We start from the raw sequence: 13,540 nt of genomic DNA, 5'->3' as shown, positions 1-13,540 counted from the left end.
CAGGGGGGCTAATAATTCAGGGGGTTTAACAATTCTGAGTTCGACTGTATCATTATCAAATTGAAAAACAGACCATCGGGAGCAGAATAGATCATTAACTATTTCACAGAAGACGAGCGATGCAATCTCAGCTTGCATCATAAAGGCTGCATCCAGATACTTTTGCTGACCCCAATCATTTCTTCCATCTCTCCAACATATTGTCAATGGCAACTAAAAAAATTACCCATTATTTTCTGTTTGTATTCCAGTAAATGATTTTACGCAGTCATTATACCACAGCCTTAACAGCAAATTTAAACTGACCTAAGACAAATAAATAGTATTGTTTATAACATAGAAACATTTACAGACACCCACAGATGTATGCCTTACATATACTGTATTTTATTCAGGAGTGTAAATATAAACATGAATTAACCGTCTTTCATATTTCTCAATGATTTACTAACTCATGTCCTTCATCCACCAATATATTACTGATTTACAAAATAATAAAAATGCATCATTCTTAAAACTCCATTAGATGTGTATAAGGTCCATTTGTATCCAGCTTCAGGACTTGTCTGTTTCCATATGTTCCATGTTTCACCTCTGTAAGAGTGTCACTGTTTTTGCAGGACGAGAGCTCACTTTGACAGAGAGACACAAAGGTTTCATAGAGCTTCAATCCTTCATCTTTCCCAATATTGCCGTGGTACTGCATCCCTCGTCCCTTTGGTTTTCCTCCGAGTGTGGCTTGTGGTACTATGAGAACACTGCCAGGTAGCTGAAGAACTGAGGTGAACTTCCCTGATTCTGTCTCACAAAGCTTCACGTTCAGCAGCGTGCTCACTGAGAGGGAGAAAACGTCATATCAAAATCTTATTAATATATATTTTGTGTTACAAATCAGAATCCATATCCACCTTATTCAGCACGTGACAACTGTGTTTAAAAGTATGGGTTGCACTTTCTGTTTAGGTTACAGTTGTCCATAGTATTTCATAGTATCTGTCATTAAAATAACAGAACATTTGGAATTTTAATCTGACAGTAGCAGTGGTGTAAAGTAACAAATACTCAAATTACTGTAACTGACAAATTTTTCTTAGGAATTGTAATATACTAACTAGTTTTAAAAATGTGTACTTTTACTCTCCCTTAAGTACATTTTAGTACTGTATTGATACTACTTTTACACCACTATTTACCTTCAGCCTGTAGTCACTACTTTATTTTTGTGTATTGTATATATTTTGTCACTATTATTGGGGGTTGGCTGAATAAAAAAATCAGTCTGTCCAATCGAATCCCACATAGAAAGTAAATCGCACCATACTGAACAACCTGAAGACATCTGAGCTTTATAAATGAAGCAAACCGCTTGGAGGCATTAAAAGTGTCCAAAATCTTTACACGCTATGACCCAGGGCTGTTTAGATTGCACGATGAGAAGATAAAGGATGTTTACTGCATGATGACTGAAATCACCAAATGGCCATAAATTATTTAACGAAATGCACTACAGAATGTTACGTTTTCACACACATGCACAAGCTGCATGTAAACCCTTCAACATTTCACACCATAATACTCACTACTGACTACTCTTGAGTACTTTCAAAAGGGCCGTGTAATATTTACAACAGATACTTTTACTCTACTTGTACTTTTTTGGGCAAGTATTGGTAATTTTACTTGAGTGTGATTTTTCAGTTCTCTTTCCACCACTGGACATTAGAATCACAAGCATAACTGTGGTTTGATTCTTACAGATTATATTTGTATTACCTATATAGCACAGTAAATTCCAATCTATCTGTACTTTGTGTGTGTGTGTGTGTGTGTGTTTGTGTTTTTGTGTGTGTGTGTGTGTATATACAGTTGAAGTCAGAATTATTAGCCCCCTGATTTATTTTTTTCCCAATTTCTGTTTAATGGAGAGCTGATTTTTTCAACACATTTCTAAACATAATAGTTTTAATAACTCATAATAAGACACTTCTATACAGCTTAAAGCGACATTTAAAGGTTAATTAGGTTACCTAGGCAGTTTAGGGTAATTAGGCAAGTTATTGTATAACGATGGTTTGTTCTGTAGACTATTGATAAAATATATAGCTTAAAGGGGCTAATAATTTTGACCTTAAAATGGCTTTTAAAAAATTTAAAACTGCTTTTAATCTAGCTGAAATAAAACAAATAAGACTTTCTCTAGAAGAAAAAATATTATCAGACATACTGGGAAAATTTGCTTGCTCTGTTAAACATCATTTGGAAATATTTCAAAAAGAAAAAAGAAAAAAAAAGAAAAATCAAAGGGACCGGGGGGTAATAATTCTGACTTCAACTGAATATATATATTTGTTTTGGTAATCTTCAACCAAAATCTGACCATTTGTTTCGGCTTAATGACAAAGTACACTAGCAAAATAAAAACTGACTGTTTTAAATAATGACTTTTAAAGTCATTTAAAGAATGACTGTTTAAAATAATGGTTTTCACACACAGCATTGTTGGTCTACAAAAAACAAAAACAATCCTGTTGCACTACTACACATAATTAAAAAAGAAAACATGTTAAATGAGAATCTGAAATATTTCATGGCATACTTTAAAAAATAAAGATAATTTAGTATTCAAAAATGTTTTATTATGATTATGTTTTTAAATAAATCTGTCTTACACTTCATATTTTCATATTTTCAGTACTTTTACCATAAATCGACATATCTACCATTTGGTAGAGGTTGATATTTTAGAAATTATGGGATGTGTTGAAAAAAAAGGCATTGTGTTAACTAGCGACATAAGCAGGGCTTGAGATTAACACCCGCCAACCCGCCAAATGTAGATTTTAGCTGTGGCAGGCTAGACCTAGCTAGGTTGAAAATATTTTTTAAATTGTAGTTTTCTTAAAAGCAGGACAATAAGGATGGCCCAATATAGGTGCAAATGCAATCTTAGAATCAAGAAGCAGCACAACTGACAAAAATAATTGTGTTCGCAAGAGGAGAAGAAACCAGGTGAATACCGAACGAGGGGATGATCACTGGCGCTAACCAGTCTTTGAACAGATTATTAATGGGCCTAACGTTAACCGAGTGCACATGATCATCCTTTTATTATCACACACAGTATGTTTTTCACCAGCTTTCTTTAGCTTACAGTTATTATGGTTATTATGGTGTAATTATTATTTTTCAAATAACATTGCTTTAATGGGAGATTAACTCCCCATTTATGTGTAGGTAACTGTGATCAGGGACCTTTAGCCAGGACAGATTACAGTGCATAGTTTTAGATAAGTCTAAGATAAGGCTAAGAAATAATAATTTATTTATGTTAGAGATTAATTTGGAAAATCCTCCATTTTGAGCTCTGAAAATTCATGTGGAATAAAAACTAATTGTAATATGACATTATAAAACCATGATAAATTTGCTCATGCTCATTGCGCAAGCTCATACACGACACACAAAAAAGTTTAATAAATGAGGAGGCATGTGGATATAACACAAAACCTATATCAAGTAATTTTAGCTTGTCAAAGTCATATTTATGCATATAAAATATATTTTCCCTACAAAAAAAATTGGGAAAAATGGCGAATGGCTAGTAATGTTAAAAAACTACTAGCCACAGTGGCTGGTGATCAAAGAAGTTAATGTCAAGCACTGGACATAAGAAGTTAAGAAATGCAATACAATTTTTTTTCTTGGTGGAGCAGTTAAAGGGTTAATAGACTTTAATGGACTTTTTTAATGGAAAAAAAAACTAAACTACTTTACTACCATAAAAGAAATAGGAAAAAGGAAAACTAAACGAATTTACTACCATAAAAAGAATAGGAAAAAGGGTGGATATAGTATGTTTTACTGCAAGTGTGAGAGGAGGAAACCCATACCCATTTTGGGGATTAAATCTTCAGTTGCACTTTTGAAAAAGCAGATGTAGATAACCATTCCTCGATTAATCTGAATAAAAAGAAATACACCTGTCACAAATGGACACAATATTATAATATTATTAAAATTGTTATCTTTTCAATACCTCAACCCATTCAGCTTCACTCTCCTCATCTGGAGGTTTGACCTGCAGCCGTGCATGCAGACACTGCTGGAGAACCACACGCGCTTTCATTCCGTCATCCGTTCTCTCCGACATTGCTACGAAATAAAACAAAAACTAACGTGATTACTTTAATGCCGAATAATAGAAATTATAAATGTGTATTATGAATGAATTCCACTAAGGTGAACTGTGGAACCACTAGGTTGTTCCGTTTCCGTTTGACAATCACAAGCCAAACACTGGACGTCATCAACAGGCGACAGAGCGACGAACTCCAACAACAGCTCATGTCACTTATATTTTGAATAACATTCGCAGTATTTCATGTCGTATTTTTATATAAAAGAAAATTGTAACATAGTAATCGAAAATTAAGCCCATAAAAACGAATGTCACATGGAAACCAGAGCGTCGTCTTTGCATTTCTCGTGACTTAATCTCTGGAAGCTCTAAACTATGGTTAAACTACTCACCAGCTACAAAAAGGTTTGGCAAATATGTACGTTTTCCTCAAATTTTATAGGCACACCGCTGCTGCCTAGCAGATCGAGTCCATCACATCAAAATGCATATAAAATTCGTCACAAGGTAAGTAAATCTGAGAAATGCAGTGATTATTACATTATACTAGAGCCCTCCTGTCATTTGGACCCCTTGCTAATTATGAGCAAAGAAGGCTGTGGAAAATGTCTTTGCTTAAAATCTATATTAAATAGCAAAACACAGCACTGTCTCATCAAAAATAAATATATTTGTTAAATGTATTTATGCCACAATTATTGGCAGCTCTATGTATCCATAGGAGCAGTTTATTTTGGATGTTCCTATTGGTATTTAACATTTTTGTAGACTGGGTGACAAGACAACTGACAAGAAAACGGAAAATGTTCAATATCCATGACCTGTTTCACAGCATTTTATTAAATGAGTAAACAAATCGGCTAAACTCACTCAGCCATTCATCACAATGTGTGAAACCAAAGAATGAATCTGTGATTTGTGGCAAAAGATGAAAGATTTCCACTATTAAGGCAATAATTGGGAAATTCCAGTCAACTGAAAGTTAATGTGTCTGTCTTTAACATGGTTAGAAGATTGTTTGAGAGCCCCCAAAAAACTCTCCAAGAATGACAGATTTAAAACTGCAGTAAGTCACCAACATCCCCGCAAATTGTTTGTAAGTGTTACATGAAAAAAAGAATCTACTCTCATCATAAAACAAGCTCAAGCATCTTTAGTTTGTATTACTTTATTAATTGATTTTATTATAACACAGCCTTCTTTGTTAATATTTACCAAGGGTGCCATTATTTGTTGTGGTCATGATATACATTAGGCTACATTCACACTGCAAGGCTTAGTGCTCAAATCAGATTTTTTTCTCAGATCTGATTTTTTTTGCATAGCTGTTCACACTGTTGTTATAAATGTGGCCAGAATCCAGTGTGAACAGATCATGGTCCTAAACTGACCAGCATGTGCAAAAGTACAGTTACGGACTGCACACAATTTCTAATTTTGCACAAAATGTGTGTACTGTATAAAGTGAGTTGTCAGATTAGGTTTAATATTATTATTGCCCATTTTACAGACAACCATCATGCATTTTATGCACCGTAAAGGGTTGTTCTGCTACTACTGTTTATTTCAGCATTTGAAACTTAAAATAAGTCTGTGATTTATGACAAGCATGGTATTTTTTTTTTTGTGACCTCCAGTGTGGTGAACTCATTAAAGGTTAATAAGCAGCTGCAGAGTGAACTGTGAAGGCGGAGTTTGTTTATTGGCATATTCATATAATTTTTATATCAGTCTTTCATATATGGTTCTGTTAATGTATTAATTATTTAAGTGAAATATAGCTATTTTGTATAGTTCTATGTGTTTTATTATGTTGATATATGCACAAGCGCCAGTTTTCTATTTAATTTTTTTTTCAATGAACAACCAACATTTTGTGGTAAAGTATTAGCCCTGTGTGTTATTCTACTATGCTGCTGAGGAGTGGATGATGTGTACAGCACAGAATGATGACACATGTTGATCAAAGATTATGTAAAAGTCAGACGAATTCCTACATAACTGTTCACACTGCGGTCACATTGCAAAACATCAGCTCTGTGTCTGATTTAATATCACATATGAAAGTGGCAGAAATCTGAATTGAAAACATCAGATTCCATTCGGTGTAGGCTGTTCACACTGTCAAGACAAACACAGATCTGAGTCACATGTGGGCAAAAAAAAATCTGATTTGGGGCACATTTGCCTGCTTTGATGAAAAAAAAATTGATGAAAGGTGTTGATCCACTTCAAATGTTGACTACTGCATTTCACAAACATGCGTAAACCCCAACTACATCAAATTCTAGAGTATGACTGATTTTTTTCTGTTTAGACTTCAGGTGCTGGTGATCGAGCACTACAGGAGAGACAGAAGCAGCACATGGCACGAGGTTTGCCCAAACAGAAGCCCATAGCTGGAGTCAAAGAGGTCATTGTTGTTGCATCAGGGAAAGGAGGGGTGGGAAAATCCACAACAGCAGGTCGGTTGCTTTTGCATTCACTGACTGCAGTTTTTTTATGCTTTATGGTCTGCTGCCGATAATTCTTGGAAACACTGATTTAGTTAAATGTCTCCACAGTAAATCTTGCTCTTGGACTTATGGCTAACGAGCAGGTAAAATTCAAGATGACCCAATTTTAGCCATGTTAAAGATATGTACTATTGAAACAGCACAGTTATTGCACTTGTTCTAACTAATCAAATCTTTTTTAATGTGATTTTTGAATGTAGAGTAAATCTGTGGGCCTTCTAGATGCTGATGTCTTTGGTCCCTCAGTTCCCAAGTTAATGAACCTTAAAGGAAATCCTGAATTAACAGAAAGTGAGTGTTTAGGCCACATTGTTTTTTTTAAACAAAACACCTCCAGGATTTTGCAGAGACATTTATTATAACACTTGCGGTGTAAAATTGCTGATATTTTTGACAGTTTTCTCAAAATGGTGGGCTTTATTTTCTGTAATTGTTGTGTTTTACTGTTAAAATACTCATCAAAAAAACACTGGACTTACAAAATCTTAAAGGGACTGTAAAAACTAGTCAGTAAATAACATCTGCTCTTTTTTCTCTCTTTCTCATTTTTATTCAGAAAACTTAATGAGACCACTTGTGAATTTTGGAATTCCTTGGTAAGTATGTGACTGAACAATTGTTGTAATGTAATACTGCTTTTAATATACATGACTGTTCAACGTTTGGAGACATCTCCAATGGTATTCAAAAGCATATTTCTTTGATCAAATGCTGTAAAAATATTTTGTGAAAATTATATATATATATATATATATATATATATATATATATATATATATATATATATATATATATATATATATATATATATATTTATTTATTTTGTAAAATTTTTTTATTTTTTTTTTTTCATTTGAATTAGAATTTTTTAAAATAATAAATAATTCATGTAATGACTAAGCTAGATTTTCATTAGCCATTAATCTAGTCTTCAGTGTCACATGATGATCCAGAAGTCATTCTAATTTGTTATTTCGGTGGCCAAGAAACATTTCTTGTTATTATTTGCAGTGATGAAAACTGCTTAATATTTTTGTGGACAGTCTTATTCAGTTTTTCAGGATTTTCCAATGAACATAAAGTTCAAAAGAACATTATCAGTCAATATTTTCGAACATTATAAATGCCTTAAACGTCATTTTGATCAATTCAGTACGTTTTTGCTAAAAAAAAATGCCCCCATAAAATACATAAAATTCACCCACCTTTCATTTTTGTAACAGTAGAATATATTTTCCCCCATCATACAACGTATTTAAACAATTTCTTAATGTTTGCTTCCCTGTCCTCTACAGCATGTCAATTGGCTTTCTGGTAGAAGACGTTGCACCTATTGTGTGGAGGGGTCTGATGGTTATGTCAGCTATAGAGAAACTCATTAGACAGGTGTGTGGTTTGGATCTGGAAATAACTGTTTGTCAAATACATTACTATTCTCCATAGTCCTCGTTTAGCACAAATTGATTTCTTCAAGGATATTGACATGTCTTGAATTACTTTGTATCATTCTACTATATATATATATATATATATATATATATATATATATATATATATATATATATATATATATATATATATATATATATATATATATATATATATATAATTGTTTCTATAAACTAAAAAAAGATCCAGTTTACTCAAACTCATTGTTCCTTTCACTAATGTAATAACTTTTTCCATGCAGGTAGACTGGGGGAATTTAGATTACCTTGTGATTGATATGCCGCCTGGAACTGGCGATGTCCAGCTGTCGATTACTCAGAATATTCCTATAGCAGGTAACCCAATGATACGGCTGATTTATTGTATGTCTCATGTTTTCTTAGCATCTATAAAATATGAAAGAACTGTTTTATGTTATGTCATGTCAGTAACAACCCAGAGTAATAGATGTTTCTGATTCAGATTCTCATGATCATTTCTTGTATTGGAAAATGCATGAATATTGTTTATTATACATTTATTATAATTCTTGTTACCACTATAAAACGTAATGTATGGCAGGGATTCTTAACTCAAGGTTTACTTTCAAAGATAAGCTCCCAACATGGTCAAACTCATCTCAAACTTATGCCTATATATATATATATATATATATATATATATATATATATATATACATATATATATATTGTGGCAGCATGGTGGCGCAGTGGGTAGCATAATCACCTCACAGCAAGAAGGTCACTGGTTCGAGCCCTGGCTGGGTCAGTTGGCATTTCTGTGTGGAGTATGCATGTTCTCCCCGTGTTGGCGTGGGTTAATCAATGACATTGCCATTGGTGGCTAAGGCGTTGCTAGGCAGTTGCTAAGGCGTTGCTAGGCAGTTGCTAAGGCGTTGCTAGGCAGTTGCTAAGGTGTTGCTGGGTGGTTGCTAGGGTGTTCTAAGTGGTTGCTAGGTGGTTGCTAAGGTGTTTCAAGGCAATTACTAAGGTGTTGCTTAGTGGTTTCTCAGGTATTCTAGGTTGTTGCTATTGTGTTGCTAGGTTGTTCTGAGTGGTTGCCTAAGCGTTGCTAAGTGGTTGCTAAGGTGTTACTAGATGGTTGCTAAGGTGTTCTGGGTGGTTGCTAGACAGTTGCTGACATAAATTAACATAGTTCTGGTATGAATTAGCATTATGCTACCATGTTTCTAGAATAAATAGGCATGTTGTTAGCTTGGTTCAAGTATGAATTAGCATGTTGCTAGCATGTTTCCAGTATGACTTAGCTTGTTAGAATGAATTTAGTATGCATTAGCATGTTGCTAGTATGATTTAGTATGCTGTTAGCATGTTTCTAGTATGGATTGGTATGTTGTTAGTATGTACAATGTAAAGTCAATAGCAGTTTTTTTTACAATGGAAGTCTATGGGACATTTGCTAGGGTGCCGTAAGTGGTTGCTAGGGTGTGGCTAGAAAGTTGAAAGGTCATCAGTGATTGGCAGATTGGTAGTCTGAGATAATTGAGTGTAATCTTATGTCTGTATGATTGTCTGGCGCAAAGTTATGAGGTCATAAAATTTGGTCCAATGTTAAGTCAATGGGACTTTTCTGCATTTTCCAGGTCAGTTTTCGGAAAACCTTAAGTCACATATATAAAAGATATATATTTCTCAAGCCACCATAATAAATAATACCTTTACAACTACTAAAAATACATATTTCATAAAGTTTATAATTAATATGGACACACTACATTTGATATTTTGTAATCTTCATTTCTAAATTCACATACTGTTGCTCACTTACTCTAAATAGGCGGTATGCTATTACAGATCCAGTCATAAGCCTCTTTCACACAGTTATGGCAATAACTTGACATAATGTAAAAAAGAACGACTTTAAAAGTTGATTCAAAAATATGCTATTCACACACAGCAGAAGTCCAGCAATTTACTGGTAATGAGAGCTTGTTCACATAATCTCTTTACAGCAATGTACTTGTAGTATTCTGGAAAAGTCTGCAGATGTGAAATAACTGTACAGGTGTGTTTGATTAGGTTTTGACAGGTTTATTTTTCAAATGTCAAAGCTTGTATAATTTATGCTTAACTGGTGTCCATTTGATCTCTTAGGGGCTGTAATAGTGTCCACGCCACAAGATATTGCCCTTATGGATGCAAGAAGAGGTGCTGAGATGTTCCGAAAAGTTAACGTTCCGGTAGAGTGCTTTCTTTTGTATTTAAAGTTTCCACCTCCAGCTTGTCATTTATTAAAAGTAATAAGAGTATCAAAATCTGGGATCAAAGAGTTATCCTTTTAGAATTTTACTGTTTTATATGAGGCTTGACAGAATGAGCTAGCACTTCTGGAAAACATTGGAGCAGAGTTTAATTGATCTGTCCAGAAGAACAATTACATTTCTCCATCTTTTTAAAGCATTGTCAATGCTTATTTTTATTGTACTCCTTGTTTCTGTGATTTGCAAGTTTTAGATTTTTGATTTGGACTTCTGTGTGTGAATCTCTTTCCCAACACATCAGTCATAAATACCCTCTGGCTCATCCTGACTTCTATAGTAGCCACGATTCACAACTCTCAGTTGGTTGAGCTGAAAAAGGATTGACAGATTTGATAGGATCACTTTTAATATTTCGGTGGTCCTGCATGACTCACTGTTTCCACTTCTATGGAAGATATGACTCTAAATATCATACTTATTGTAGTAAATAAAATTAAACTGCGTTATTGTTAATGATGCAGTATGTAGGATTGTGGACCAAATTGAAAACATTGGAGAAGCTTTTTTTTCCACCTAGCCCGGTTGTTGCTAGATTAAATATGGTTGTGGCCGGAAGTTAACGAGAATTATTTATACTATTTATTAAATTTCCCATTTATTGTATTTTATTAACATCTACCCCAACCCTAAACCCAACCATCACAGTACTGTAAATATATTAATTATTGTTGTACGTATCCACAGCTGGATCCTATCTAGATTTACTGACTTGCACTTCCAGCCGGCCGTATAGCCTATCGAGACTTTACCACCCAGTTCCCCTATTCCGACATGATGCACAAGCAGGTTGCCAGATTGACAACACCAACATATTACAAGCATGACTTAAGCCTTACACTCAGTCAATCAGTCAATGTTTTAGTTTGTAATATTTGAATTGTTAGCCGAATAAAAACCACCTCATGTGGATTTTTATAACTCTGAATCCGCGACTCATTTTGGAGGATGATACTGTCTTTCGGAGTCGGCATATTGACCACACCCACATACATTGAGGCGTCCAAGGCAATGTGGGGTGCTGAAATATAATTGGCTAAACTGGCAGTGGGTGGAGTTACACAGACCAAAATAAAGACAGACATTCTGACGTGGAACACAGATTTAACTGGAGAATAACTGACTTTAGCATTGTTTTTCAGAATGTAGCATGTTTCTTAAATATCTGCAAACATATTATGGTATTTGTAGGATTTAGAAGAGTCAAAAACTTACATAGAGTGCCTTCAAAAATTGACAAAACGTTTTCTTTTTTGACAAAAAATGACAGGTGCTGGGTCTTGTTCAAAACATGAGTGTTTTCCAGTGTCCCAAATGTAATCATCAGACTCACATTTTCGGCTCAGATGGGGCTAAAGAGTTGGCTCAAACCCTCGGTGTTGAGTTGCTTGGTAAGGCCATTTTATGAAAAGTATTACTTTATAACTGATTGTTTGAGCACATTTACCAAACACTGTGACATTTGCTTTATTACATTATATGTAACTAACTACCTTTTGTTAATTCTGTGAGACAAAAGTTTCTCTCCTTGTTTCAGGAGACATTCCTCTTCATCTAAACATCAGAGAGACATCAGACAGGGGACAGCCTGTGGTTGTGTCATACCCAGATAGTCCAGAAGTAAGTGGCTCATGTTGGACTCCAGCATTTCATTTTTTTCCATTGTGGTAGGTATTGTTAGGTTCTTTGGGTCCTACAATTTCTGACCATCAATTCAGTGTAAAATTCTACCTGCCTAGCATGTACTGATAAATGACAAATACAAAATGTAAAAGTTGTATATTTACTGTATGCAGTGTATTTTATTTTTAATTATATTGCAGTCAAATCTGTTTGCTCTAGAGCAAATAACTGATAATTGAGATCAAATATTATGGTTAGATGTACCGAAAACAATTAACCAGCATGGAGACATGCATCAGATTCCAGAATAAGTGTCCATCACAAGGGTGCTCTCTGTGGGGAATGAGAGGATGAATGGCTGCTAACACGCTGGAAGTGCCGTCACTGAAATCATCTGAAAACATTTTCAAACAGACGCTTACTGTTTTGCTATTGTAAATATTCTTTATGACAAAAACAGTCATATTAATCACTGAATTGTAATAATATGTATTTGAATGTGTTGTAGTTGTAAATAAACTAAGCAACTGGTATACATTTTCAGAGTTTTAGATAAATACTAGTAAGAAAAGTGTTTTACAGCTGACCTAAAATAACATGTATGTTTTGCAGGCCGAGGCCTACAGAAGAATTGCAGCAGCAGTCGTACGGCGATTGGCAGAGCATCTGAAATAAGTCCATGTTTTACACAGAAACTGATCAGTATTGTCTCCAAATCAGCTCATTTACCTATTCAAAAATTGGGATCAAATACCTATTAGAATGTTTATAAATAATTTATTTTCATTTATGCACTGATATGCTGTTAACAGGTATCATAACATGTCAATACAATACGTGTGTTAAAATTGCCTCAATTAAAGAGCAATTTAACTTGTGAAAGAAAGAAAGTAAGAGTTGACTGCAGTCACTAATTGAAATTGATAAGCATCACCAAAACATTAAAAGAAAGAATCAACAATTTTTTATCTTTATTTACAGTTTATATACAGTTTCTTGGTATTGATAAAATTAAGTAAATTGTTAACAAGTACTACAGTATTTGAAATAAAACACAGCAGATTCACTTAATAAGTGGGAAAATTATTTTATAATTTTTAAAGTCCTGGAAAAAAATACCAGGGTGCAAATGTTGCCTTGAAAATGTGCAAAAATAATAATCACATTGACAAATGTTATTTCTGACCTCGATCTTTTCCCATAGAATAGACCAGCTAGATGTTTAACTGAAGATAACATGGTCAAAGTGCAGATTTGGTGTTTATTCGATCAATAATAATAATTTCACTGGGTGATGCGGTGGCGCAGTGGTTAGTGCTGTCACCTGATAGCAAGAAGGTCGCTGGTTCGAGCTTCGAGCTGGGTCAGTTGGCATTTCTGTGTGGAGTTTGCATGTTCTCCCTGTGTTCACGTGGGTTTCCTCCGGGTGCTCCAGTTTCCCCCGAGGTTCAAAGACATGTGGTACAGAATTGGGTAGGCTAAATTGTCCGTAGTGTATGAGTGTGAATGAGCGTGTATGGATGTTTCCCAGAGATG

At 34.4% G+C, this 13,540-nt stretch overlaps 2 protein-coding genes across 3 annotated transcripts; one reads left to right on the top strand and one right to left on the bottom strand.

The window, feature by feature from the left end:
* Positions 1-373: 373 nt before the first annotated feature.
* Positions 374-4,275, bottom strand: dtd2 (D-aminoacyl-tRNA deacylase 2). Its single transcript, XM_056477068.1, has 3 exons — positions 4,037-4,275; positions 3,891-3,960; positions 374-834 (listed from the first exon to the last, which is right to left on the bottom strand). Exons 1-3 carry the CDS (start codon positions 4,148-4,150, stop codon positions 512-514), a joined length of 507 nt encoding a protein of 168 aa, XP_056333043.1. The 5' UTR covers positions 4,151-4,275; the 3' UTR covers positions 374-511.
* Positions 4,276-4,310: 35 nt separating this feature from the next.
* nubpl (nucleotide binding protein-like) lies at positions 4,311-13,078 on the top strand. 2 transcript variants are annotated; one of them, XM_056477157.1, is made up of 11 exons: positions 4,311-4,645; positions 6,456-6,603; positions 6,703-6,737; positions 6,855-6,945; positions 7,211-7,250; positions 7,950-8,040; positions 8,345-8,438; positions 10,218-10,303; positions 11,652-11,772; positions 11,919-12,001; positions 12,617-13,078. In XM_056477157.1, the coding sequence occupies exons 1-11, from the start codon at positions 4,514-4,516 to the stop codon at positions 12,677-12,679; spliced, it is 984 nt and encodes a 327-aa protein (XP_056333132.1). In that variant the 5' UTR covers positions 4,311-4,513; the 3' UTR covers positions 12,680-13,078. The 2 variants fall into 2 exon arrangements, with proteins under 2 accessions (XP_056333132.1, XP_056333131.1); XM_056477156.1 differs by having other exon boundaries at positions 11,901-12,001.
* Positions 13,079-13,540: the final 462 nt, after the last annotated feature.

The sequence above is a fragment of the Danio aesculapii genome, chromosome 17, assembly GCF_903798145.1.
Source record: "Danio aesculapii chromosome 17, fDanAes4.1, whole genome shotgun sequence".
Taxonomy (NCBI): Eukaryota; Metazoa; Chordata; class Actinopteri; order Cypriniformes; family Danionidae; genus Danio; species Danio aesculapii.
The sequence above is the reverse complement of the archived record's forward strand: the minus strand, read 5'-3'. Positions and strand labels throughout refer to the sequence as shown.